The following is a 27,874-nucleotide window of genomic DNA, read 5'->3' on the forward strand; positions in this document are numbered from 1 at the left end:
TGGACTTAGATTTGGTACAAATTTCCTTTGATTCCTTACTCTAATTGGACTTAATTTTAATTGGGTTGGCCTTCTTTAACTTTATCATGACCCTTTTAAAAGTAAAGTCCATTAGCTTTCTTCTTTGCACAAATCTACTTATTTAATTCCATTCTCCTAAAAATACAAATTCACACAATAAAATTCAATTAAGTACAAAATTGATTATTTAGCATTATTTAAAAACCAAATATAAAATGCATGAAGTAAATCAAAATAAGTATGATAATGCTTTCTAACAATGAAATAAATATGCAAAATTAAGCTATTATCAATGCACATCACAAGATACCAATTAAATTTTTGATGTAGGTGGAGATCAAAGCTTGTGATGATTGTTCTTTATTATTAGGCTAATATACCAATATAGTAGTAGTTGCATTCAAGATTGAACCCCAAATCTCTTATTCGACAACAAGAGTTGCCGCCTGTAAACGTAGGCATATTATCGAACCACGTAAATTCTGTGTTTAATTTTCTTCTCTCTTCTTTAAACTTGCATAAATAAATTTATTTTTACAACACTTTATCAGTTGATCTAACTAGAACTCACATTTTGTGATTGCAATTATTGGTTTTTGATATTATGCAGTTGAATTTAGTAGTCATATATGGGAATTTAAATTCGACTTGCTTTGGATTTTCTTGCAATTTGGAAAGTTCATATTATCTATTGGGACAAAACCCATTTTGGCTATTTTAGAGTTATACTAGTGAACATTCATGAATTTTAATTAAATAATTAAATTAAAAGATAAATAATCACTTATCTATATCTATATCTATATCTATATATATATTTGTATATATTAAGATGATTCAGAAATTTTTTTTTTTTTTTTTGTCAAAAATATCTCTAAATTAATTAACCAACAACTTAAAAATAGGGATAAAATAGTAAATTGACAAAAGAAACTTAGTTATTATTTTTTTTTACTGTCAAAAATACCCCTACCTAAAACTTAAAAATGGAGTTACAATAGTAAATTGACAAAAATAATAAATTCTTACTTCTACATTGAAATGCCTTCCTACTTCTAATAAGCTCCTACTTTTACGTTAATTTAAATTCCTATTTATACTCTCTAACTCCCTACAAAATAGGATCACTCTTTTGTTAATTTTAAAACTCCTCCAATCTACAAAACTCACCCACGTATTCATTTTTTTTTTTTTTTGGGTAATTGGAAAAAGTATAAATCCCAAATTATAATAAATGCAAATTATTAATTTTTACTCAAAAAATAGAAGAGCCTCTGAGCACGCGCGTGAGCACATGCTCAGAGGCTAGTGTGTATATATATATATATATAATTGTAGAATCCTTTTCTTGCAATTAAGGAAGTGTTGCAACCACTTACACAATTAAAAAGCGATAAGTTATATTCTTTCACAATCTTGACCCGTTTGATGGTTTGTCAGTACATAAAACAAAAAATAACTAGTTAGTCTTTTCCTGCAATTAAAAAAAAGAGAAATGATATGTCTACAACATTTTTACAACAAATCCTAAGTAGAAGGTTGTTATTGGTTGTTATTGTTGGGGCAAAAAAGTAATCTTAGTGTTAGTTTCAAATTTGAATCAATAACAACTAACCACTTGTGATTTGTTGTAAAAATGTTGTAGACGTAGCATCTCTTTTAAAAAAAAAATCCTTCTAAAATTCAGCCACATACACAATTAAAAAGCAATAAGTTATATTCTTTCACAAACCCTATTTGATGGTTTGTCAGTATATAAAACAAAAAAGAGAATAAATTGGGTTAGGAGTTGGTGTAAAAGGTGTGTTTTACGCCAGCCAATCTTGACCCGCCACGTCACCTTTTTTTTTTTTTTTTCCCAGCAAAAATGATTAAGCATCTCCACCTCTCTTTCTCTTCTCTCCTCACCCGATCTCTCCATCTCTGAATCAAACCCATGACCCCCATGGCCGGAGCTTCAAAGCTCAACACAAGCCACCAACACCACTGCCAACACAGCACTAACCTCCTTCTTTCCACAAAATCCCATTCAAGTCCCACCCTTTTCTCCTTCCAAAACCAAAACCCCTCCTCCACTTCCACCCTTTACTCGCATCTCCACCAAGCAACCCCGAGCCTCTACCCATCGACCAATCATGGCAAACCCATGAAGCCCAACAAGCCATTTTTGAGTTTCTCCAAGGATTTGGGGTCTCCCAGGTTGATTCGGACTCCATTTCTTCAAACTCGCCAAGGTATTTGAAGATGCTTGTTGATGGGGTCAGGGATTTGGACGAGCTCTCGTTATGGGGTTCGTGCTGAGCTGAAGGTAAAGACTTTGCTGTTGCTGGAGATGTTGTTGTTGGGTTCAAGAAGAAGGTCCTTTATATGGCCAAGGAGAAAGGTGATAATGGCAAGGTTGCGTTCCTGCAAGGGACTGGATGTAATCCCTTTGGGCCTTGACCAAGTTGCTAAAGGACCGGTGCCATTGCTGGACCTCAAGCTCGAGCTGGAGAGTTGATTATTTGTGAATCTCGGATGTGGCTTTAGTTGATGGGATGGTTTTAAGGTACTTCAGCTGTTGAACTATGTGGGTTTGGAGAAGAGAAAGAGAGGGCTTAATCATTTTTGCTGAAGAAAAAAAAAAAAAAAAAAAGTGATATGGTAGGTCAGGATTGGCTGGCGTAAAATACACCTTTTCCACCAGCTCCTGATCCAATTTATTCTCAACAAAAAAAAATAACCGGTTAAAACCCTTAAAAACTTGCCACGTTTACGATTAAAATTCCAAAAGTTATGAGTGTTTCGCTAGAACACGTCTAAAAAGTAAAAACTGAAACTTTTTTTTTTTTTTTGGGAAACAAGTAAAAATTGAAACCTAAAACACTACATTAGAGCATCCACATCAGTTGGTGGATACTCTTCTATAATACAAAAACTTCCTCATTTTACACATTTTGGCCAAAAAATCTCTCAAATCAGCTCATGTAAAACTGTGTAAAATCTTCTAAAAATTTCCATGAGTTACAGTAACCGTGCATATATACACGGTTACTGTAGCTCGTCTATACATTATTATAATAATTTATAATTTCACTCGTTTTTTCGTCTCTCTTCTCCATCTGCACAACCAACACCCTCATCATCATCTGCTTCTTCCTTTGATACACACACTCCCACAGTCAAAATCAAAAATCAACCACAAAAATAAAAAATTAACCACAAAATCACCCAGAGACACCACAAAACCAAACACACCCACACACGGACACACCAACGGAGACAGAGAGAGTGGATCGGCACTTGTGGTAGATCGGCGTGCTTGGATCGGAGTGCTTGGATCGGTGTTCTTCTTGCCGTGCTTGGATCGGAGACAAAGAGAGTGGATCGGCGCTTGTGGCAGATCGGCGTGCTTGGATCGGCGTTCTTCTCGCCGTGCTTGGATCGGAGACAGAGAGAGTGGATCTACGCTTGTGGCGGATCGGTGTGCTTGGATCGGAGCGCTTGGATTGACATTCTTCTCGTCGTGCTTGGATCAGAGTTCTTCTCAGCGCTGTGCTCCCTGCTTGGATTGAAAGTTCAGAAAGTTTGGAATAGAGAGGAGTGAAAATCTTGGAATAGAGAGGAGTTTCAGAGAAGACTCTAGAACAGAGTCTCGTGAGTGGAGAGAGAGAGGCTCGTGAGTGGAGAGAGAGGGTTTGAGATAAAATAATAATAAGAAAAGTAAGAAAATGATTATTTAAATAAATAAGATGGTAGAATAGATGAACTGATGTGGATGTTTTGTAAAAATGAATGTGTAAAATAGAAAAAGTAAGTTTTTAGTGTAAAAATGGGTGTGTATAATACACGAACTGACGTGGTTGCTCTTAGAATAAAAAGAAGAGAAAACATCCTTATTTTTCTCTTTCTTCCAAAACAAAAAGGAAAAAAAAACTCTCCCTCTCTCTCTCTGAGAACAATGGTAAGCAGCATCGTCGAAGAAGAGGAAGTTGCGGCAGAAGTAGAAGCGGTGCAAGCAGTGTATGGAGACGATTGCGTGGTTCTCAAATCCTACCCTCCCCACCTCCACCTCCTTCGAAACCGAATCAAAAGACCACACCTTTTGCTTTACCCAAATAAGTTGTGCTAATTTCTTCCCTTTGCAATCACACCGCTTAAAAAAATAAAATAAAATAAAACTATGTTCAAATTCCTTTCAATATCTTTCACTCTACTTTGTGATTAAGGAAAACAAAAACATCGATTGATGCATATCCATGGTTTGCAATTAGACTTCACCATCTCGATTCTACCAAAAATTCAGAAGAAGGAAGATGAGTCTACTCTGCCTATTAACAATGCCTCCAACTGGATTTCTATTCATTTTCTGACTTTTCCGCCCACAAATTAGATCTGTTATATGTTTCAAACTTTTACAATTACAATTGGGTTTGGTTACAGAAATTAGGGTTAAGGAATTTGAAATTCTGATATGTGAGTTTTTTTTATAGATATTTTCAGTAATGGGTTTGTTTAAATTCGACTCTTTTGGATTTAAAACATTCAATTTCTTTCTCTGCAGAGATGAAGTGGAATCTTTCTTCAATCCAGAGTCTCTGATTTCATTAAAGCAAAGGTACCAATTTCTTTTCCTAATATTCTCCTAATTTTTCCTCTCTATTTATTGAAATCAGGGAAAACCTCCGCAAAATGAAATCTTTCTAATCCTTTAAACTTAATCATTTCACTTTAATTTTCAAGTATTGCTTTCTCTCTTACATGTTCCCTTATTTGTAAGGGGGATTGAAATTGTGGGGTTTTGAAATCTGAAAATATTTTGTTATTTTGTTTATACATTGTAGATTTTAGACGATATTTTTTTTAAAGACAATTTTAAGTGATGATTTTGTTATTTTTGATGTTGGGTTTTTCTGGGTTTTGCATGTTTTAAATTGTTAAATCTGAAAGTATAATGTTCTTTGTACAAAATTGATTACTTTGTATGTTATGGTAGAGAATAATTTTCTCAGAGATTTACTTATCAAAAAAAAAAAAAAAAAAATTTCTCAAAGATTCCTAGGTGTTGGTTTTGGTGTGTACAATATTTGGTTTTTTTTGGGTTTTTCATGTTGTATGCCATTCTTGAAAATTCATTGAGAATCTGTTTAGTACTAAGAAACAAAAGTGAAACAATAGTAAAAGGAATTGTAACCAGTTTTGAAGGTTTTAAATTGTTCTGTTTAAATTACATTTGTTAGTTTACTTTGCTAATCTATGAATTGTGGTGATAAGTAGAGAATTGCAACCAGTTATGATATTTAAATACCATGAAATTTCAGCAAGTTGAGATGATTAGTAGAGAATCTGTCATGCAGTCACATGAGAAAATTCAATAATTCAAGGCTTGATACAGTACTTAACTCAATTGAGATGATTTCTTTTCAATTTGTGAATGATGGAAGTATTTGTTTTGCCTAATTCATAGTGTAATGTACCAAGTTTCTTCGGTCAGTTTTCTTAATCCTCTTATATTTTTAAGGTCTATTTTGGAAGAGAATTATGGGTGGAAAAAGCTTATAAATAAAGGGGTTCACACATTGAAGAAGCCACAATATTGGTTTATGTTTTTAGTAAAGTATGGTATTTGGTCTTGCTACATTTTGAAAGTTCTACAATTTGACAATGGGCATGATATTCTGTTTTTGTTTCAGACTTTCATTTGTGTTATATTGATCCTGGAGTTTCCAGTGGGGAGGAGATGAAACCACTGAAGAGAATATATAGTGCACAATTATAAAGCATTGTGTTCTTTGTTAGTGCATCTTTTAGGTACAATTTATCTATTTCATTATGTTATTTACCTCATTCGATCCCTTTTCTGTTGTACTGTATGAAAAAAAAAAAAAAATTTCAAGGTTATTACTTGAACACCAAATGAAAAAAATTACAGCTATATGTTTGTTTTGTAATTTTTTTTAGCAAGTCAATGTATTGAAGTTTTGTGATAGTTAATTTGCAAGATTAGCAATCTCACAATTCGATTATGTAATTCTCAATTTAAATTACAAAAGGTATCCCATCCATGACTAGAGTAACCAACTAAAGCACAATTGCAATTTAATTCCACTCACTAACTTAGAGTTGCATGAATATCTCATTTAGAACCTATACTTTATCATTATAGCATTACAAAGAATGTATAGACACACTCTCTTAGAGAAAGAACATCATTGTCAGAAACATCAGAACATTTCTCCCTGCATTCTCTCAATTTTTCCTTTTTTTTTTTTTTTTTCCAGGTCCAAGAAAATCCTCTCAGCTCCAAAAACTTTTTGCAGATTAAACCCATTAGTCAAGAAAAGTAATGCTTATCTAAGTTCTGAAGAATAAATTCATTGAAATGGTTCATGGTCATCATGGATAGATTTTTTTGGAAAATTTCATTCATAATTGAGAAGTTTCTAATGCATATTTATACCGTGCAATTGGTTAGGTAGATTAGGTAATGATAATCATGAATTAACTAAAAATTGCCGTAATGATTATTATTGCTTAAAAGCTAATCCATATTTAATATACATTTCAGTTGATTTAAGGATCATCTAGATCTATTATTGCTTAAATTCTATGAAATTTTTGTGGTTTGAGATAGTGCAATTGGTATGGATGCTTGACTTTTATACCCAACTTTAATGGCTACATTATAGTGATTTTTAGTTATTTAAGTTGAATACCTCTATTTATCCTAGCCGGGGACAAATGATTTATTATTTGGATAGAGAATAAAAGGATGATTCAAAGAGCTGCAAAGATAGGATAGCAACAGATTGGTAATTGAATTAAAAATTGGCATGCATAATTATATTAGAAATGCATTAGATTTAATAGATGGCTTGGTCAATTAGGAATCACACCAAAGCTCTAGATGGAGTTAGATATGTGTGTGTGTGTGTGTTACATCTGTGTTTTAACATTTCATAGCAGTACGATGCTTACAGCAGAGTTGTTTTTGGGTTTGATTAACTTAAAGATATGTAACTATAAATATCTTTCTTAATAGTTCAATGATTGATTTACAAATCAATTGAAAACAATTATAAAGAATTAGGTAGATGGTAAAGAGTAAAGCACCCTGCAGTCTGCATTGCTCTATACCAGGAACGGGATTTCAATTGGATTAATATGCATGTTACAGGAAGTGCGAGGATACAAAGAGGAAAGCTTTAAGACAAATAGCTCAAACTCAACAACAAAAGTAAGATGGAATCCAAAATTTCTCTCTGATGTTTTCTTTTAGAATGTATAGAATTATTATGTTGTACATTGAGGATATTTTTACTGAATTATGAAGTAACTATTCAATTTATTTGTTTTTATTTTCTGCAGAAAAAATTGTCTAACAGTATATGGAGTTAATGGTATTTTTTGTTGTGTTAGTGATAGAATGACTATGTATATATGAAAGTAGAGACTTCATCTTTACATAGTCTAAAATTTTGCCAGTTGGTGCATTCCTTGCAATATTCTTTTGTTTTTAATTAATTTTTTAAAGTTTCTATGAGACTACTTACTACTGCTATACAGGTTACGTTACGGATAGGGAATTTTGGGTAAACAGCAGCCCATCTCCTTTAATATCTTCTGTAACATCTTACCTAGTTTCTATAATTCCTTCTTTGTTGAGCTAAATAAAAGTTAACATGTTTTTTTTTGGATTAGCAAAAAAAAAAAAAAAGTTAACATGTTTTAACAACCCCAAAAAAAAAAAAAAAAAAAAAAAAAAACAATCGTAACTAATTGATCATATTCACACGTGATCAACCTCAATTGCAAGAATACATATCAAACATTAAAATCTTGATTTAGCTATATCTTATAATCTGGTGGTCCAATTTAAGCATTCACTTTAATTAAATGATGATTTTGCCCTTAGAATATGTTTTAACGGAAGTTGCACAACGGTGTCTACGAGACCTACTTAAATTTCTTCATGATGATTGACGAGGACAACCCTCATCTAGTCTTCAATAACAATTCATATGTGTTGATTTTTAGGATTTCAAACCAAAACTAATTGATTTAGTGTGATTAGCAAAGGGACGATTGGTAAAATGAGTATCTAAAATAAGCAAATAACGATGTCTACACTTTGTGATGATCCATATTTTACTCTACATTTTTATTTTTGAGAAAGCATATTATACTCTACTTGGTACTTCTTCCTGTTATTCGTCTTTTCTTTTGTTCCTTTTATTCTGAAAAAATAATTTTGACCTGTTGATTGATTTTAGTAGAATTAATCGGCTTTGAACATTAACCAATTATGAATACCAAGTTATTTACAATTAATTACCATAGTAAACAAATCACAAATAATAAACCAGAGTGCGTTGTAGCACTCTCTAACCTCTTTCAATTGACTTTAGTGAGCCGTTATATGGTCCGATAAGTAAGGGCACAATTAACATGTCATTAGCCGACTTAAGAGGCTTGATTAGGAATCATGTTTTCCGAGTCTCAATTAGGTGAGCCTAAGTTGAGAGACAATTGAGGGTTAGTCGAAATTTCCAAGAATGCCCTTTCTTGAGTTGAACTTTGGACCTTGTACTTGATATTTGACACTCACAAACTCAAAACAAGATACATTGTCATTGATTTGCCAAGCTAACCATACAAATTCCGTAAGGCTCTTGGCATCACCCTTCATAATTCTCTCTCTCTCATTTTTTATTTTTTATTTTTTTGGGAGAAACTCCCTTAATTATTCTTTGTATTTTATTTTGTTTCATATTTAAAATTATTTTCAATTCTCTGGCTGCACCCATACAAAACCCTGAGGTTATCTAAAACTCCAGCTGACTCAAATTCCTTCAAAATCAGTCCAAAGATGAGATAGAAACGGAGGCCAGCATTAGGTAATCTTTCTTCATCAATATGGCCCTTGCTTATATATTTTTGATTCTATTCAAACTATCAATTCTATTCTTCTTTCTTTATCATGGTGGTGTGTGAATGGCTGTGTTGTTTTCATTTCGGAGTGAGTTTGGTTTGTGGTGCGATGACAAAGTGAGAGGGAGTGTGAATGTGTGGTGGAAAAGGAGAGAAAGGAACGGCAAATCTCTAATGAATTTCCTTTTCTTGTTTGGGGAAAATAGAAATGGGTTGACATTAAAACTCATTTTGTTAATTTTTTTTTTTTAACTTTTTAATCATTCCCCAATCGATCTTCATGTATATTTGTTTTACTATTGTTGCTAAATTTCCCAATCTGACGCTGTTAAAGGCCTCTCTGTACATATATTGATGATTTTTTTTTGTTAGGTGAATGGTGGAATAGTAATTATTGGGACTAGGCTATCACTTGAATCCGTAATATAATTGTAATTAATTCTCTAAATATAATGCCACAACATGAATAAAATACATGTAAGAAATAAAATTTTCTACTAATTATTTCATATTGATTGAGCTAACAAAAGATACAAATTATTTCAAAATGAAACTACAACATATCCACGCACCATAAGAACATTAGCTAGTAACAAGATAAGAATCTCACAACATTCTATCAAGTTTGTGCCAAAACACCCCAAGCCTATACCCCATGCGATCTAGGAATTGAAAGTACATGATTCTCCATTTCTTGTTCACTAGTAAAGGACCCCAAACAACCCAAAATCCAACCACAAATCCAAGTGCCATACCTACATAAAACCAATCCACTTCACGCCCACCACTGCTCCCTTTGTCTTTAGTGTCAGGTTTGGCATAATTTATTGTGCAACTATCAGTAAGTGGAGGTCCACAAAGTTTGTTTCCAATAAAACTAGATGCACTAAGGCTCTGTAATTGAGTGCCTAAAGGGATTCTCCCAAATAAATTGTTCATTGACAAGTTCAACTTACTCAAAAATGACAAATTTGACATGCTTGGAGGAATGTGACCTAAAAGTTGGTTTTCAGAGAAATCAAGAGATTCCAAGGATCCCATATCACCTATATTCTCAGGAATCCTTCCAGTCAAATTATTAAATGACAAATTCAATGATTGTAATCCTTGAAGACTAGTCACTTCTTTAGGGATCTCTCCTGATAAATTATTCTTCGAAAGGTCTATAGTTCTTACTAGTCCAAGATTGGTGGTATACTCAAGAACTTGCCCCTTTATCACAAGATTTGCCCTTTCAATATCCACAGAATCACCATCAACCACAAACAAGTCCTGTAAAATATTGTGAGGAGTTGAAGCCATGGCATTCAAATTGTTAACACATCCAGGTATGCTTCCAAATAGCTTGTTATGTGAAAGGTCCAAGATTTGGAGTGAAGTTAGAGAACAAAGTTGTTTCGGTATGGGGCCATGGAAATTGTTTGAGCGAAGGTTGAGAATGATCAAGCTTGAATGTCTTTGTCCTATCCATGAAGGTATGATTCCAGAAAAGTTATTCTCACTGATATCAATAATCTCCAAATCAGTGCAATTTTTCAAAAAAGGTAGTAATTCCCCAGAGATTTTGTTGTTGCTTAGGTGCAAAGACTTAAGAAGACTCAAACTTTCAATGGATGCTGGAATGCTATCAGTGAAATTATTGTTTCCAAGACTTAAAACCAACAATTTTTGCCAATTCTCCCAACAATAACTTATATTTCCTGATAAACGATTTTTTCCAAGATTGAGAAGTTCCATTTGTTTGGGCTCATTCTTCTTATAACACAAAAAGTGAGAAATAGATCCAGACAAGAAATTGTTAGATAGATCTAGAAAGCTCACGTTAGAGGATATAAGAGGTAACGAACCATTGAATGAATTAGAACTCATATCAATCACGGAAGAAGGATACAAAGTCACAGGGATATTTGGAATCTCTCCATAGATATGATTGTGAGACAAGTTCAGATAATTGAACTGAGAGGACATATTCCAAAACAAAGGAGGAATTGCATCAGTAACATTTGTGTTGGATATATCCAAAGACCAAACTTGCTTTTGTGAACAAATCCATAAGGGAAAATTTGGCCCTAAAATCCACGATCCCAATCCTAAAATGACAACTTGAAAAGGGGGAATCCAATTGGGACTTACTTTTAAAGTCAAACGGGTTGGAGTTGTGCTAAGTTCCTTTAATCTTCTTAAATTGGCAAAATGAGTTTCAGTTACTACTCCCTCCAACATATTCCCACCAATAAAGACATACACTAATTTGGAGAGTCCTCCAAAACTTTGAGGAAGAGTTCCGTTAAATCGATTACTTGAAAGGTCTAAGAATGTCAAAGATGAAAGTTTTCCTATTGAAATTGGAATTGGACCCCAAATTGAATTACCCTCCAAAGAAAGTGTAGTCAGATTTTGAAATTGCCCAAGTTTCTCAGTCAAATGACCAGATAGTTGAGCATCATACATTTCTAAGACCTCTAGTCCATACGAAACACATCTTAATAAACTTTCTAAGATTTCTGATACCTCTTGACTCAATTTGTTGTCTGACAATCTTAGTTCCCTTAAATTGCAAACATTGCCCAAAGATCTTGGTACCTTTCCATCAAGTTGATTGCTTGTCAAGTCTATGCTAATGGCAGATGTTAGGTTTCTAATGGAACTAGAGATTGTACCTTGCAAAAGATTCTTGTGGAGGTTGAGGAACTCAAGATGACTAAAACTATACAACCAATGGGGAATTGAAGAGTTGAAATTGTTGGCAGATAGATCAAGGTGCTTAAGAGAAGTCATGTTTTGCAAACCAATAGGGATTGGACCTTGAAAACCATTGGCAGATAGATTAAGAGCAACCAAATTTTGATAACCAAAGACCCATGATGGAATCAAAGCGTTTTCAAAGCTGTTAAAAGAAAGATCAAGGGTGGCTAGAGATGAAAGGTTAGAATTGGGTGTTGGTGGGATGGAACCAAGGCTGCAATGTGATAACCACAACTCTGACAAGGAAGCGATCTTGTTTGTCACCTGAAGCAAATCAGAGGCTTGGCTAAGGTTTACACCACTCAAATCTAGCACTTGTAAAGGAAGACTAGAAAGCCATTGAAGGTTATTGACAGATAAAAAATTATAACCAAAGCCTCCAAGATTGAGATAGTGCAAATTTGAGAGATTTCCAATTTGAGGAGGTATTAATTCCCCAAATCCCGCACTGAAGAGATTAAGATATCTTAAACTCTTCATGGAACCGAGGAATTCAGGAATTGGAATTAGACCAAAATAATTGTAGCTCAAGTCCAAGTAAAACAAATGCTTCAAATCAAGTAGGGAAGGATTTATCTTACCACCAAACATTGACTGTGAATAAGATTGAATAGCAGCTTCATACTGGGTGTCAATTGAAAAGAATTTGATCAGAGGAGGAGGAAAGCTTCTGAGATGGAGTTCTTGGACGTGACCAGTAACATTGTTGCAGACAACTCCCACCCATTGACAACAATCCCCATCACCAGCCCAAGAGGCAAGCCGGTTTAAAGGATCAGTAAGATCTTGCTTGAATCTGAGAAGGGCCTGTTGCTCACTTTGGATGCAATGAACCTCAGAGTTTCCATAGCAGAACTTAGGATCAATAGCTGCCAAAGTGAGAAACACAAGGAAAAGGGTTAATGTAACGGCTCTTAATCTGAAGGAACCGTCCATGGTTATGCAAAAAACTATATGATTATGCAAATGCTACACTAATGGCATGGCAATTTATAGGAGGCGGATTTCTGTGCTTTGTTGATTTCTGCTTTCAGTGTTTTTAATGCTTAAAATGCTACCACACATTATTCCCGACTCTAAGAATTGACATAAAGTCTTGTGAATGTGGGGCCTGAATATTTTTGAAATGGTCAGATGAAACTTTATCCAAGTTGTTCTACTTGATAGTGATTTTTGTGGTCAAATTCAATGAATATACTTGAAATAAATTTTTGTTCTTTTTTTTTTTTTTTTTTTTTTAATTTCATTTCATACCACCAATATGTAACATTGACCAAACTTCCAATTCCGCTCATTTTAAAATTCCAATTGAATATATGAATAGCTTAATTAATTAAAACCAATTATTTGATTAATATAAAAATAGTCGAAGCAGAGTACTAAAGGTATTATGTGTAGAATGTTATCTGAATCTGTTAATTTTTTATTTAGAGAAAGTTTAGGACCATTTGGATACCACCTTACCTGTGAATCTGTGAAGTCTTACAATATAATAAATTAGATTTTGGTTGAGATGTCAAACACTTTGTTCCCCCACTTCCAAAAAAAAAGAACCACATTTTTGTGTGGGTTTTAGTTAGCTCAACTAATAAAATTTATTATCGTCAAATAAAAGATCTAAAGATCAATTCCTACATACACCAAAAAACCAATTGCTATCCTTGACCTAATGATAAAAAAAAAAAAGAAAAAAGAAAAAAAGAGCAAATATCATAAGTTTGAAATACTTTCTTGTGGATAAACTGGTAGGTTGTTATTAAATTTGCTTATGATCCACGCCAAAATTCACAGATTCAGACATCTGTTTCCAGTGGTCATAAGTTTCAAATACTCTCTTGTGGATAAACGGGTAGGTTGTTATTAAATTTGCTTATGATCCATGCCAAAATACACAAATTTAGACATCTACTTCCAGTAGGAATGGTCCAATAATAGTTTTTTTTCCTTGTGTATTAGTCATTTATTTGAGTAATTATTCGGTATTTAAAGTGTATATAGTATTATGGTATTTTTTTCCTTTTACATTATAATAAGTGTCACTAATTAAATTTATAGTGATTTTCACCACACATGTGAGAGGAGAAAATACAACATTTCTAGAATACTTAATGATTTTCCCATTTTATAAACTCATCTATTTTTATAAACATATGCATTCATTATATTTTGATTTTTTATAAGCTATATGTTGTATAAGAGTACTATAAGAATAGAAGTCATCAATTAAATTTTTTATATAATTTCTTATTTCTACTAAAAAAACAAATTAGGGGAAAGGGCAATTTTCAAAATCCTCTGTCTGCCATTGTTTGTAGCCATCATATATGAACAAGTTTACAGAAATTTTGACAATTAAGTACACAGAGAGAGAAATTTTTGTATTATAGTGGGCACTAGGGGAATGAAAAGTTGAAAAGTCAAAGGGTGAGTGTGTAACTGTAACTGTGTATGTTGGTAGACTCGTTCAAAGTTTAATAGGACTCGATTCTTTTCTTCAAACTTGTGAATGGAGCGCTGTGATCCATCACTTTTGGACTAGGAGTCGAGCACTGACTGTAAATCAAGTAGATGGGAAACCTCCATTTTTTCAATCTTGATATCAATTTTCTTACATGACAATTTAAGTCCAACGTATTTTAGACTGAAGTTTCATTGAGTTTGGAAGTAGTAATAAGTCCCTTTCTGACTCAAGTTGGTTGTGTGGTGGGGTACTATTGTCTTCCACCAGCTTCTACTTTTTTTTTTTTTTTTTTTGAAATGCCATCAGCTTCTACTTGTTGAGAGGAATTCTGGACGCACATTCTATTTGCCTACTTTTGTTAAGCTTATTTATTTAACTAGTCGCGGGACTCACGCTATGCACATAAATATATAATTACTTTGTAATATCAAGTAATGTATGACTAATTCTCTAAAATTTATTGAAGAAAATTTTTTTCTCCTCAAAAATTGAACCATTTCTAAAAGTATTATTCATCTTTCTATCTCTACAAATATATCATTCTATTATTTTGAATTTTTTTTTTTTTTTGGGAAAAAATTGGGTGTGTTTGATTGATATTATTCTTTTTTCAAGAGGTCTATATTTTTCAAACTTTTGTTATAGTGTGTTATGTTTTCCTTTTATTTTTTCTACAACTAAACTTTTTTTAAGTTTCAAATTAATTCTTTAAAATTCTTATTCTCTTAATTAAGGAAATTGTCATATTAATCAAACATCATCACAAATTTAAAATTGATATTACTCAAATAATTGATTGGCATATTCAAATACATAGTCATGTAAATTTTATTTTGATATAAATCTAAATTCTCACTTTCCAAATATCTAGGAATTAACTTAAACAAAAACTATAAGAGGGAGAGAGAGTACATGTGATAAGGAGCTCACAAAACACACCATCAAAATGCATTAACTCAAAGTATCTAAAGTAGAGTTGCCAGAAAGAATAAAGGAGAGAGAGAGAGAGAGAGGGAGAGAGAATAATCACATTTTTGGGAGAAAATGTGAGAGAAATAGCAAAATTATATGAAAACAAATGAGTAGAAGAATACTCAGAAGAAAATATATAATTGTAAACAACAAATTATCCAAGCTATGCTATGTAATAAAATAACATTATATCAATATATAATATCATTGGATAACATTCAACAATTGAAGAAAATGAAATGAAAAGGATAAATTAAAATATAACCAATGCATCAACCCAAAGTAAAGTTCAACAAAAAAATTCATCAACCTAAATTAGAGGTGCAATAAAGAATTAAAAATCAACCAAATGAAAGAAAAAAATAATATATATATATATATATATAGAGAGAGAGAGAGAGAGAGAGAGAGAGAGAGAGAGAGAGTATTCATCTTGTTGTGTGGACAAAATATGGATTGAATAGAAGGGAGAAAAGCAAATAATTCAAAAGGAGAGAGAAAATGTTGGTATAGGTAGATGATATGGCTGCTAATATGGCTTAATAGGAGTGTAACAACAATAAATGCTACATTTCAGCTTTTAGGTATAAAAATATAGATGTGAAAGAAAAAATTTATTGCAAATAAGCAAGTTTTTTCTTTAACCAACTTAAATAAGCAAAGAAGAATTAGTTAACCAAACTCACAAATGTAAACCAAATTCTTTTCAAGTTAAAATAGGAATCAAAACAAAGTTAATGATCTCCCGAATCCGAATAGGCCACTAGAGGTGGTTCAACCTAATTTCTACCTTCCCAAAAAGAATCAAGTTATTTTTAGCAAAGAAAGAGTTCATGTCATGTGTATGAAATGGAAACCACGCATCTAAAGGGGTATAAGCGATTTGAGTTTTGTCCTCAATAGGGTTGCTAATGCCCAAACTTAACATTTGAGCACAAATCAATTATAACCAAAACACTCCATTAATATTTCACTAAATCATGAGGTTGAGAGAGCTAGTATTTGCCAAAACTCACAATTTTAAAAATAAAACCTTTTTTTTTTTTTTTTTTTAAGAATTACTATCTCGGGGAAAAGGTTTGAAGAAAACTCTTCAAATGCCTTTTATATATTTTTAATGTATGTGAATTTTGAAAATTTAACCGTTGAATTTTATGATTTTTATGTTCTTAACATGCATGTCAAATTTTGTTCAAATCAGATGTTATTTACTATTTGATCAATAAACTTATTTTTTATATATAATTTTAGAACACAAAAACTTTAAATTTAAACATTTGATTGATAACATAACTATTGATCTTTTATTTTCTTGAAATTTTGCAAGTATGGAGGATATAATAAGAACATGTTACTTAATATTTAGATTTACAAAATTTACATCCAACAAAATGATATTTACTGAGTTTGAAAGGTTTCTTTTCAAATTAATTTGAAGAGAAATCTTTTTCCTCCCTGGGGGCATCACATGGCAATGTGCACACATTGATGCCTCGAAGAAGAAAAAAGAATATTTATGTTTTGATCCCAATGGAGACAGCCAAATTTTGAACACTGTTATTTGATGCCCTTGGAGGATTAAAAATATTATTTTTAAAATTGTGGAGTTTTGGAAAATTTAGTAGTTACGGCTTTTATTTGATAATTTTATGGGAAACTAGAAATATAATATTTTTTTCATTTATAATTAACTTTGTGGTTGTTTTTCCAAAAAAAAAAAAAAAAAAAAAACCTTTTTGGTTAAGGTAAATTAGTCTATGTTTCAAGGACAAGTTTTGGATCAATTAAACTGCTTGCGGTATTTTCTATTCTCTATTTAGTAAGGGTAATTTAAATTGAGTTTAATTTATTATCTAATGGACACGAATTTATTATTTGAATATAAGAATAACACAAGCAAACAGTGACTTCTTTTTTTCTTTTCTTTTTTTCATGGCATGGTATATTAAAATTACATCATGTGACAAACCAATGAATAATAGGAATTCTTGTTAAAAAAAAATTGAATAATAGAAATGGGACGATGATAACAATAATGAGATTAACAAGCGCAAGTAATGAAGTAAGATCAATTTTATTATGTAAAGCATACTAGATCAACTTGTTTTATTAACTTTTTTTTTTTTTTTTTTTTAGAGAAAGCTTTAACCTATGGCGTGCACTCCTAATAATAACTCTTTATTATCAGACTAAGATACTAATCAATTTTTTGTGTAGGCGGATATTAAAGATTGGAGCTGTGTCTTAAAATAAATTGGGTCACTTCTTGGAAAGTTATGTGTCTTTTTTTTCAACTTCAATCCAACAATCAAGGCATCCAATCAATAAATAAGTACAAAAACAGATTCGACTTTAATAATACATACCTACTACCTAGCCCTCCTCATATGACTTTTGTGGTGCTTCATGCGGCAACTTGTAGGAACAGTGGAACTCTCAACTCTCAGGAAGCTCATTGCCGATGACCCTAGCCCTATCTGTACTGTGATGGATTTGGCTTTGGAGGTTCTTATGGGTGGGTTTGGGTGTTTTTTTGTTTATGGAAGAGCTAGATTCGATCGATGGGATTTTGTATTAAGGAAGAGTAATGCATACACAATTTCATAATAGCTGAGTTATTTTTTATTTTTTATTTTTTTTCATCTAGACCTACCACTTAACATTTTCATCAATCAAGGTGTGCACTCCTAATGATAGCTCTTTATCATCAGACTAAGATACTAATCAATTTTTTGTGTAGGCGGATATTGAAGATTGGAGCTGTGTCTTAAAATAAATTGGGTCACTTCTTGGAAAGTTATGTGTCTTTTTTTTCAACTTCAATCCAACAATCAAGGCATCCAATCAATAAATAAGTACAAAAACAGATTCGACTTTAATAATACATACCTACTACCGAGCCCTCCTCATATGACTTTTGTGGTGCTTCACGCGGCAACTTGTAGGAATAGTGGAACTCTCAACTCTTAGGAAGCTCATTGCCGATGACCCTAGCCCTATCTGTACTGTGATGGATTTGGCTTTGGAGGTTCTTATGGGTAGGGTTTGGGTGTTTTTTTGTTTATGGAAGAGCTGGATTTGATCGATGGGATTTTGTATTAAGGAAGAGTAATGCATACACAATTTCACAATAGCTGAGTTTTTTTTTTTTTTTTTTTTTTTCATCTAGACCTACCACTCAACATTTTCACCAATCAATAACAATTTGCTACTTGGTTGATGTGAAATTTATTATACCTCTATACATATTGTTCATCAAATAATCTAGGTATTTACAGTGTCATGCTTGTGGTGAAGAGAGATAAGCTAAGTGTATGTATGAAATTTTGAGTACTCAGGTGTAAATGAGTTTAAAAGGATTTGGATTTCCTCACCTGGACCCTGATGTTCCTCCAAATGTTTCTCCATCTCTCTCAAAATTAAACCTAAGATCAAAAAAATTTTAAAAATGAAATGAAATTGTTTTAAAGAAAAAAAAAAAAAAAAACAAACAAGCAAACAAAGATTTTGTTATAATTCTTTGTGTTTCTTCGATAGCTAATTAGGCTCTTCTTTGTTCTCCATCTGATTTTTTTTTTCTTTGAGATTTTCATACTCTGCTCTTCCCAAATTTTTCCTTCTTCACCAATGCAACAAGCCTCTCTCTAAAATATTTCATTCTCATTTCTCACCCTAGAAAACCTACTCAAGACTACCACCTTAAGATGTTTCATACTTCTTCATGGGAAAGATCCCTCTCATTTAAATCCTCCAATTTAATGATTTTAATCATGAGGTAAGATATGTGATATTTTAAATAATCCAATAGTCTTAAAAATCCCATTTAAACTACACAAATTCAATTTTCATCATTTCTTGTTCTACCCAACTTTTTATTTTTACCTTTTTATCATTAACCTTAAAAGTTAGCTGGAAAATCCATGAAAACTGATTTTGAATTCAAATTGAGGAACAAAATACGATAAAAATGAATTTAAAAATGCGGTAAGATATGTGATATTTTAAAAATTCTATGGTCTTAAAAAGCCATTTAAACTACACAAATTCAGTTTTCTTCATTTCTTGTTTTCCCCCACCTTTTTCTTTAATCATTAACCTTAAAGTTAGCTGGAAAATCCATGAAAACTGAATTGAATTCAAATTGAAGAACAAAATACCATAAAAATTCATTTGAAATTAAGTTTAAGAACAAAATAAAATACCTTTAAATATTTGTTTTTGTCATCTAAACTTCTATACTATCTATAAAAGGATTTTCCTTTTTGAACTAGATTTTTATGTGGTTCAGAAATACTCCAACAAAACTATCCACAAAAAAAAAAAAAAAAAAAAAAAAAAAAAAAAAAAATCTCAGTCCACTTTGTATATTTCATTCAAGATCATGTTCCTAAGTTTTTTATTTTTATTTTTAACTTTATCAAGACTCACCAATTTCTTTTATTTAATTTTTGGGTTGTGCCATAATCTAGAAATTGAGATAAATAGAAAGTTATGACACCCACCCAAAAAAAAAAAAAAAAAAAAGTCTCATCCCACGCACGACATAATGACAAGGCTAGTTGTACCATATGGATTTAAGTGAGTCCACAAACAAAAATGCAAAAAGGTAAAAATCATGGAAGCAAAAAATAAAAGCATCTGGCTAGAACTAAATTCCCAATGATAAGCTTGGTCGATTACATGAAAACTCTCATTACATGGGAGGGGTCAACCAAGTTTCCAACCAATTGGAATGGTAGATATACAAACTAGTCCTATATTAAATCACATACATAACTACAAAATTCACTATGCCAATACCCACACAAGCATGCGCACAACCAACACAAGTGAAAAATATATATCGAGCAGGTAATAATAATTACGAATACAATCAAGTGCTTAACAATTAGAACAAAACACGAGTTTTCAATTTAAAGATTGAGTGTGAGGATCGTGTCCATCAAATAATTAATTAAAAGAAATATCTCCCTCACTCATGTTCAAACTTGACCCCTTTAACAAGTCTGGAGTAGAATCACCAATTTGTGAACACGACCACTTGAATTGCGATGCATCTAGAGGTTGGGTAGTGTTAATAAGTACATTAACATCTAGTACTGGTTGGAGAGTCCTTTAATGTACATCTAAGGTTTACATGTGCCAAGCTCTCAGAAAGTCTCTTCTAGTGATTAAGGGAGTATTTGGTAATGTTGTTCTAATAACGTTATTTGTATTTTTTAGAAATACGTTTGGGTGAAAAGTTTGTGGAAATACATGTAATGTTGTTTAAACATTTAAAACTGTTGTTCTAGTTACACTACCAAACAGCCCCTAAGTTTGAAGAAACTCAAGATTCGGTGGTATAGAAGCTACTGCTGCATCTAGAATACTTTGTTGCGGGAAGTCAAAGCTTCAAGTGGATATTTGGACTCATAAGTGACTTGTTCATGTTCAACAGAGTTCTGCCATTGAAGAGCTCATAGATTCGAAGCTACGTTGGATAATGTTAATAAGTACTATTGGGTTATACCAATTTTGAATATGGTTATTCTAATACTATAAAACTTCAATTCATTAGTGAATCTAGTTTCCTTCAAGTTGGTGGTGAAGCCTTTGTAGTGGCATGGTTTTAAGCTAAAGCTCATGAGTGAATGTAGTCTCTAAAGTTTAACATTATCATTTTTAGTTCCCAAAAAAAAAAAAAAAAAAAAAAAAAAAAAAAAAAAAAAAAAACTAAAATGATTGATTTAGCCCCTATAAGGCCAGTTTATAGTTTGGCAAAGTCATCTAAGGAACTAAATGTGTGATCACTTTAAATTTTAGGGGCTAAAATCGCTTATAGGTTAATTGATCCATTGGCTTTTCCTTACATTATCATATTTCATGCCAATTTTTTTTCATTATTATTTTATTTGTGCATGATATTGATGTTATTTACTTTAACCAAGGTCTTAAGCATAACTGGACTAATTAATAACTTGGCTTAAAATTGGTTAAATTTGTGTGTGTATGCGCGCATGCATGTATTGTCAGAGTGATGAAGGAAAAGGAAGCAAAACTAAAGAAAAGGAATCATAGCTTGAAGCACAGAAGAATGAAGAATTACTGGTCTAACAATATCTATCTAAACGACACATCTGATATTGCAGCTTAGCATACTTTAGTCATATACAACTTGTAGTTTAGATCAGTTTTGTGTACAGTTAAGCAACACGTGTTTAGCATGTGATACACTAGAAGTTGGTTAGTTTCTTTCTTTCTCAATTGTCTATAAACAGAGATCTAACTCTTTCTAAATCAATAAAAAAATCTTTCTTCACAATATTGGTTTAGTTTTTAATATGGTATCAGAGCAAATTCTCTAGGATTTCTAGGGTTTTCAATTCCGTTTCAATTTTTTTTTTACTTTCATTCTCAGAAGCTTAAAGCTCCTTCAATGGCTGCTGTCACGGCCAATCCTTCAACTTCTAAACAATTCCCTTTTTCACAAGACTCATCTCAAGCAAATGATCCTTTATTCTTGCACCATGGAGAAAGCCTTGGTACAATTCTTGTTTCTCAGCTTCTAGTTGGTAAAAACTACCCAACTTGGGCTCGTTCAGTTGGAAAAGCCTTTTTTTCAAAGAACAAGTTGGGCTTCATCGATGGTACTCCTTTAATCTCCTAGAGTGAAAACCTTATTAAAGATTCAAGCATGGATTAGGGCAGACAACATAGTAGGCATTTGGATTACCAATTCAATATCACCAAGAATCCAAGCTAGCATCGTTTACACGGACACAGCTTTGGAAATCTAGACTGATCTAAGAGAAAGGTTCTCTCAAGGGAATAGACCTGGGATTTTCAACTTGCAAAAAGATCTTGCAAAGCTTACACAAAGTGATGTCCCTATCACTGATTTCTTTACCCAATTGAAAATTCTATGGGATCAGATTTAGAATCTTAATCCCTTCCCTATGTGCACTTGTGGCAAATGCATTTGTGGAATTAATCAGAAATTGACCAAGTTGCAAGTTAAAGAATCTGTGATGAAATTTCTCATGGGGTTGAATGATTCTTTTTCCCAAGTCAGAACTCAAATTTTATTGATGGATCCTTTGCCACCAATCAAAGTTTACTCTTTTTAATCCAAGAGGAAGTGCAAAGGAATGGGATTTTTGGATCACATGCTAGAGTGGAATCTGCTGCTCTTGCTGCAAAAGGGCCAAATTTCATTCCTAACATCAATTTTGGGTATCGTTCTAACCATCCACAAGGGAAAGAAAGACCACAGTGCACTCATTGTGGAAAGATGGGGCACACTGCTGACAAGTGTTACAAATTGCATGGATTTCCACTTGGATTTAAGTTTAAAGGGAAGAATCCTATGGCTCATCAGGTCGCTACCACTAATCAACCTCAAGAATCAACCTATGTTCCTATTTAGACTCAATTTCAGTCCCAGCTATCCTTCACACCAGATTAATACCACCAACTTCTAGCACTGATTGGACCTCAAGCACATACACAACCATTGAATCTTTTCCAATCCCCTCAAGGGCAAGATGTTCGTATTGCCAACAACACCTCTGTGGCTCAATTGCCCTCCAACGTTGTTGTAGGTGAATTTTCCCCTTATTTTTTAGAACCCAATCTTACACATTCAGTCTTTTCTGCCAAGAATGTGAATAGAAAAGCTTATGGATTAGACATTTGGGTTTTGGATAGTGGGACAACTGATCATATTGTATGTTCTAAGGATTTATTAACAACCATTACTACTATTATACAAACTATAGTAGAATTGCCTAATGGAGAAACAGCTAGGGTGACACACATTGGAACCATTACTCTATCTTCCAAACTAATCCTCAAAAATGTTTTGTGTGTTCCTTCTTTTTCTTTCAATATTTTATCCATTAGCATGATTACCAAATCACAAGTTTGCTACCTTGTTTTTCTTTCTTCATATTGTTTTATACAGGACCTTATCAGCTGGCAAACAATTGGAGTGGGGCAAGTCCTTGAAGGCCTTTACCTACTGTAATGTTCCAACTTGTCTCAAGCTTTGCCCTCTCTTGCTGACTTTCTCTACACACATTATCTTGGTTCTTTTTCAACCTTTTCTTCAATTTCTTTTGTTTCAAATTCCTTGTCTGCATTATGGCATTCCAGACTACGGCATCCATCTGATTCAAGACTTCATTCCTTAAGTCAATTTTTACCTGTTTCACATAATTCTTGTAATAATCATTGTACTAGTTTCCCTTTGGCTAAACAGAAGAGATTACCCTTTCCCTCTAATAATAACATGTCTCATTGCTCTTTTGATTTGGTACACATGGATGTATGGGGTCCCTTTTCTACTTCTACTATGGAAGGTTTCAAGTATTTTCTCATTGTTGTTGATGATGCTACTAGAGCAACTTGGATTTTCCTTATGAAATCCAAGTCTGAGGTTAGACCTTTAGTCATTTCCTTTTATATCATGGTTAATACACAGTTTAGAACTAAAATCAAGTCTATCAGATCTGATAATGCACTTGAAATCAAACTTTCTAATTTTTATGCTAGCAATGGTATCATACATCAACAAAGTTGTGTTTACACTCCTCAACAAAGTTGTGTTTACACTCCACAACAAAACCCGGTTGTGGAGAGGAAACATCAACATATATTGGCTGTTGCTAGATCCTTAAGGATTCAATCTAATCTACCTCTTTCATTCTGGGGTGACTGTGTATTAACTGTTGTTTACTTAATAAACAGAATACCTTCCCCTCTCTTAAACAATAAATCCCCATTTGAACTCTTATTTCACAAATCACCTTCATATTCTCATCTTAGAGTTTTTGAATGTTTGTGTTTTGCTTCTACCATAGCTCAATCCAAACACAAATTCTCTCCTAGAGTTAGGAAGTGTGTTCTTCTTGGATATCCCTTCAACAGCAAAGGATATAAGCTATATGATTTACAATCTCATTCTATTTTCATTTCTAGAGATGTTATTATTTATGAAACCACTTTTTCTTATTCCTTACAAGTTACAACCTTTTACCATCTCAGATTTTGGTGATCCTCTTCTCCCTTTACCTTGTGCCCCCTTCCATTCCTATTGTTTTTCTTGATACTCCCATCTCATCATCTGTTCCTTCATCTATTTCTGCTCCTGATTCTAGTTCCCATACTTTTCCTTTCAATTCTAGTGTTTTTGATTCTTTGGCCCATATTGTTGAGGTTTATAATGAAGCAGATGAAATGGATGATGATAATCTACATAATGAAGCCTTTGTAGAACCTAATCCACCTCCAATTCAACTTAGAAAATCTACTAGAGTGTCCAAACCTCCTTCTTACCTTCAATCTTATCATTGCAATTAGGTTTCCTCAAGTTCAATTCCACACCAATCAGGTACAGCTTATCCACTTTCTTCTTTTCTCTCTTATGACCACCTTTCACCTTCATACAAGTCTTTTTGCAACTCAATTTCCTCTATTGTTGAACCTACCTACTATCACCAAGCTGTTAATAATTCAAAATGGCAAGAAGCCATGGCTACTGAAATAGCAGCTTTGGAAGCTAATAACACTTGGACTATTACTCCACTTCTTACCGGTAAGCAAGCCATTGGTTGCAAGTGGGTCTATAGAGTTAAGTATAAAGCTGATGGTTCCACAGAGAGGTATAAAGCCAGACCTGTAGCTAAGGGTTTTACACAAAGGGAAGGCATTGACTACACTGACACATTTAGTCTAGTTGCCAAGATGGTTTCTGTGAAGTGTCTCTTGGCTGTAGCTGCTGTGAAAGGGTGGTTTTTGAGCCAACTTGTCGTATATAATGCTTTTTTACATGGTGACTTGGCTGAAGAGGTGTACATGGCTCTCCCACCAGGCTTTCATAGCAAGGGGGAGACGGTTTGTAAATTGAACAATTCCCTTTATGGCCTTAAACAAGCATCTAGGCAGTGGTTCTCGAAGTTTTCTAGCACTTTGATTTAGATGGATTTTGTTCAATCCAGTTTATAATTTGGCAAAGTCATCTAAGGAACTAAATGTGTGATCACTTTAAATTTTAGGGGCTAAATCGCTTATTGGCTAATTGATCCATTGGCTTTTCCTTACATTATCATATGCCATGCTATTTTTTTTCATTGTTATTTTATTTGTGCATGATATTGATGTTATTTACTTTAACCAAGGTCTTAAGCGTAACTGGACAAATTCATAACTTGGCTTAAAATTGATTAAATTTGTGTGTGTGTGCATGCATGTGTGTATTGTCAGAGAGATGAAGGAAAAGGAAGCAAAACTGAAGAAAAGGAAGCACAGCTTAAAGCACAAAAGAATGAAGAATTACTGGTCTGACAGTATCTGTCTAAACGACACATCTGATATTGCAGCTTAGCATACTTTAATCATATATGGCTTGTAGTTTAGATTAGTTTTGTGTATAGTTAAGCAACATGTGTTTAGCATGTGATCAATGGTTGAGTCAGGATTTCAGTTAAGGGGGGCAAGATTAAAATAGTATTAAAAGGACATTAAGTATTTTTTTTCCTAATAATTATGTGTTACTTATGAGGACCACTAATTGAATTGCCATGAAAAAAAATGTGATAAGCAAGATTTTCACAATACTTTCACAACAAATCATAAGTAGTAAATTGTTATTGCTTCGAATTTCAACCCGCCACTAAAATTAATTTTTTGCTCACCAATAACAACTAGTAACATCAACCTGTTATTTATGATTTGTTGTAAAGTGTTGTTAAAATGTTGTGGATATAGAATTTGTCGAAGCTAAAATAACTATAAATTCTACTGTTAAAAGCTCACAAATTGATGTGACAATAATGTATGACGCTTAAATAATATAATAAATAAATGTTTGAATTAATTTTTTTATGATTGATAATACATCAATTTGTAAAATCTATAGTATTCCTAGCATTATTCCACAAGAAAAGTGTTGTGAATAGTGAACTGAAAATAATGATTTAGGAAAAAAGGAACAATGAAATGGGTGAAGATGTCGTGGTGAGATAAAACTAATAAGAATAGTAAATTTGGGGAAAAAGTGATATGATTTGGTATGCGGGAGAAGATTTTTTTTCCTACTTTCTTGGTGTTAAGGGTCAGTACATGTATTAAAGTGGGAGTGTTTTTTGTTTTTTTGTTTTTTTTTTTTTTTTGGGTAAAATACTAAAGAATAGTTCATAATATACCTACTTCAAGGATTTTTTTCAAGGAGCCAAGGGGGGCAACTGCCCCCCCCCCCCCCCCCCCCCCTGGACCCCCTTGGCTTTGCCTCTGCATGTGATACACTAGAAATTAGTTAGTTTCTTTCTTTCTCAATTGTATATAAACAGAGATCTATCTCTTTCTAAATCAATAAAAAATCATTCTTCACAAATCTTGGTTTAGTTTCTAATGTATGTGTGTGTATATGTGTGTATATATATAAAAGCAAAAATACCATAAATATTTTGCTCAAACCAAAAAAGAAAAAAAAGTAAGGAGGAAAACATTAAATTATGTTTTAGATTACTTGTTGAGATTAAAAACTTCAATAAAATAAAAATAAATGATGATAAATGACTCATGAATTAAAATTCTAGCTAGGTTCGAATAAAGACAGGATTAAAATTAATGTAAATAAAAATATGATTAATACCCCAACTAAAAAAAAAGGCTTAAAAAAATTTAATGCAACAAATGAGAAAGATATTGGAGAGGATAAGCAGAATGAAATAGGGTGTTTCCATATATACGTCCCTATTCGGTGGAATTCATGAATGAGCGAATGCATGTGTATATGATTGATGAAATAAGTGAACACTGAACTGTGGAAATGTAGTAGGGGAAGACCTCGAATACCTGTGATAGCCCACAAGCCTAGGTATCAGCTGGTAAGTTTGGAACATTAACACAAGACCTTGAGGTGTTACAGCAGTATCCGTGGAACTATTAAGCTTAGTCTGTGATCCATGCCAAAAGAAATTAGTAACTTATCATACATGTCAAATATGAATGGATTAGAAAGACAACAGTTTCTGTTTTAGTATGGTAAAAATTCTATGCTAGCATGCTATAAGAGCTTGAGGAGGAAGAAATTGACAAATCCTATCTTGCTTCACTACCCATAAACTAAGAGATAGATCTACTGTGTTTCATGTAGTATAAATATCTTTGGGCATTTCTAGATAAAGGTTTCTGGACATATGTATTTGTGTCTTTAATTGTTTTTAATGTGTTTTTGTTTGTTGGGATTTCTTGGGTATTCTTCTTTCAGGTGGCTTTATTCGTTATGAACGTGCAGAAGCATCAAGAAGCAATGCGATAAAGATAGAAAAGCATGAACATGCTTAAACCTGAGATGTTGTGCCTGTTGCTCGCTTTCGATGCAATGAACCTCAGACTGATCTCCACTGCAGAACTTAGGAATAAATACGATCAATGGTTGGCAGAATGATCAACCCATGATCATGCTAAACTAAATGACTATGTAAGTATATAAGTAACAAAAAGGATAACAAATATCTATATATAGGACATAATTATCAAAAGAAAAAAAAAAAAAAAAAATTCTATATATAGGACATGCATGAAAGTCTTGCACCGAGTTTCTTTCTTCTTTCCTATTTTGTTTGCTTGAAATTCTACCGCACCGTGTTTCTTTCTTCTTTCCTATTTTGTTTGCTTGAAATTCTACCACACATTAATTCTGACACTAATCGTCAAGCATAAATGTTTGCTTGAAATTCTACCACACATTAATTCTGCCACTAAACGTCAAGTATAGGC

The 27,874-nt window shown here is 32.8% G+C and overlaps 2 protein-coding genes and 2 long non-coding RNA genes across 9 annotated transcripts in view; 2 read left to right on the forward strand and 2 right to left on the reverse strand.

The window, feature by feature from the left end:
- LOC126694423 (receptor-like protein EIX2) overlaps positions 1-27,874 on the reverse strand; it is a 119,039-nt gene continuing 91,165 nt past the window's right edge. Inside the window, exon 3 of one of the 2 annotated variants that reach the window (XM_050390686.1) lies at positions 1-156. In XM_050390686.1, coding sequence (XP_050246643.1) covers positions 143-156 — 14 coding nt within the window. In that variant the 3' untranslated portion in view covers positions 1-142. Of the gene's footprint in view, positions 157-9,407; positions 9,783-27,874 lie in introns of those variants that run through there. The other variant, XM_050390677.1, reaches the window with a different exon arrangement.
- Positions 3,897-7,348, forward strand: LOC126694427 (uncharacterized). 3 transcript variants are annotated; one of them, XR_007645756.1, is made up of 5 exons: positions 3,897-4,476; positions 4,565-4,618; positions 5,694-5,811; positions 6,282-6,343; positions 7,178-7,348. It is a non-coding gene; the product is annotated as an uncharacterized LOC126694427 (long non-coding RNA). The 3 variants fall into 3 exon arrangements; XR_007645754.1 differs by having other exon boundaries at positions 3,898-4,476; positions 6,282-7,348; XR_007645755.1 differs by lacking the exon at positions 6,282-6,343 and having other exon boundaries at positions 3,898-4,476.
- Positions 10,099-27,821, reverse strand: LOC126694425 (receptor-like protein EIX2). 3 transcript variants are annotated; one of them, XM_050390690.1, is made up of 5 exons: positions 27,442-27,821; positions 26,948-27,048; positions 18,484-18,534; positions 12,258-12,545; positions 10,099-10,203 (listed from the first exon to the last, which is right to left on the reverse strand). In XM_050390690.1, the coding sequence occupies exons 3-5, from the start codon at positions 18,515-18,517 to the stop codon at positions 10,187-10,189; spliced, it is 339 nt and encodes a 112-aa protein (XP_050246647.1). In that variant the 5' UTR covers positions 18,518-18,534; positions 26,948-27,048; positions 27,442-27,821; the 3' UTR covers positions 10,099-10,186. The 3 variants fall into 3 exon arrangements, with proteins under 3 accessions (XP_050246647.1, XP_050246646.1, XP_050246645.1); XM_050390689.1 differs by having other exon boundaries at positions 18,484-18,519; positions 27,442-27,818; XM_050390688.1 differs by lacking the exons at positions 18,484-18,534; positions 26,948-27,048; positions 27,442-27,821 and having other exon boundaries at positions 12,258-12,686.
- The window catches only part of LOC126694428 (uncharacterized), a 47,255-nt gene continuing 29,639 nt past the window's right edge, over positions 10,259-27,874 (forward strand). The window contains exon 1 of the long non-coding RNA XR_007645757.1: positions 10,259-10,406. This is a non-coding gene — a long non-coding RNA (uncharacterized LOC126694428). The remainder of the gene's footprint in view (positions 10,407-27,874) is intronic.

Source organism: Quercus robur, chromosome 8 (genome assembly GCF_932294415.1).
Source record: "Quercus robur chromosome 8, dhQueRobu3.1, whole genome shotgun sequence".
NCBI lineage: Eukaryota > Viridiplantae > Streptophyta > Magnoliopsida > Fagales > Fagaceae > Quercus > Quercus robur.

What these genes read in the sequence shown, in the direction of transcription:
- LOC126694425 (XM_050390688.1), bottom strand. Translation starts at nt 12,612, where the DNA reads ATGGACGGTTCCTTCAGATTAAGAGCCGTTACATTAACCCTTTTCCTT.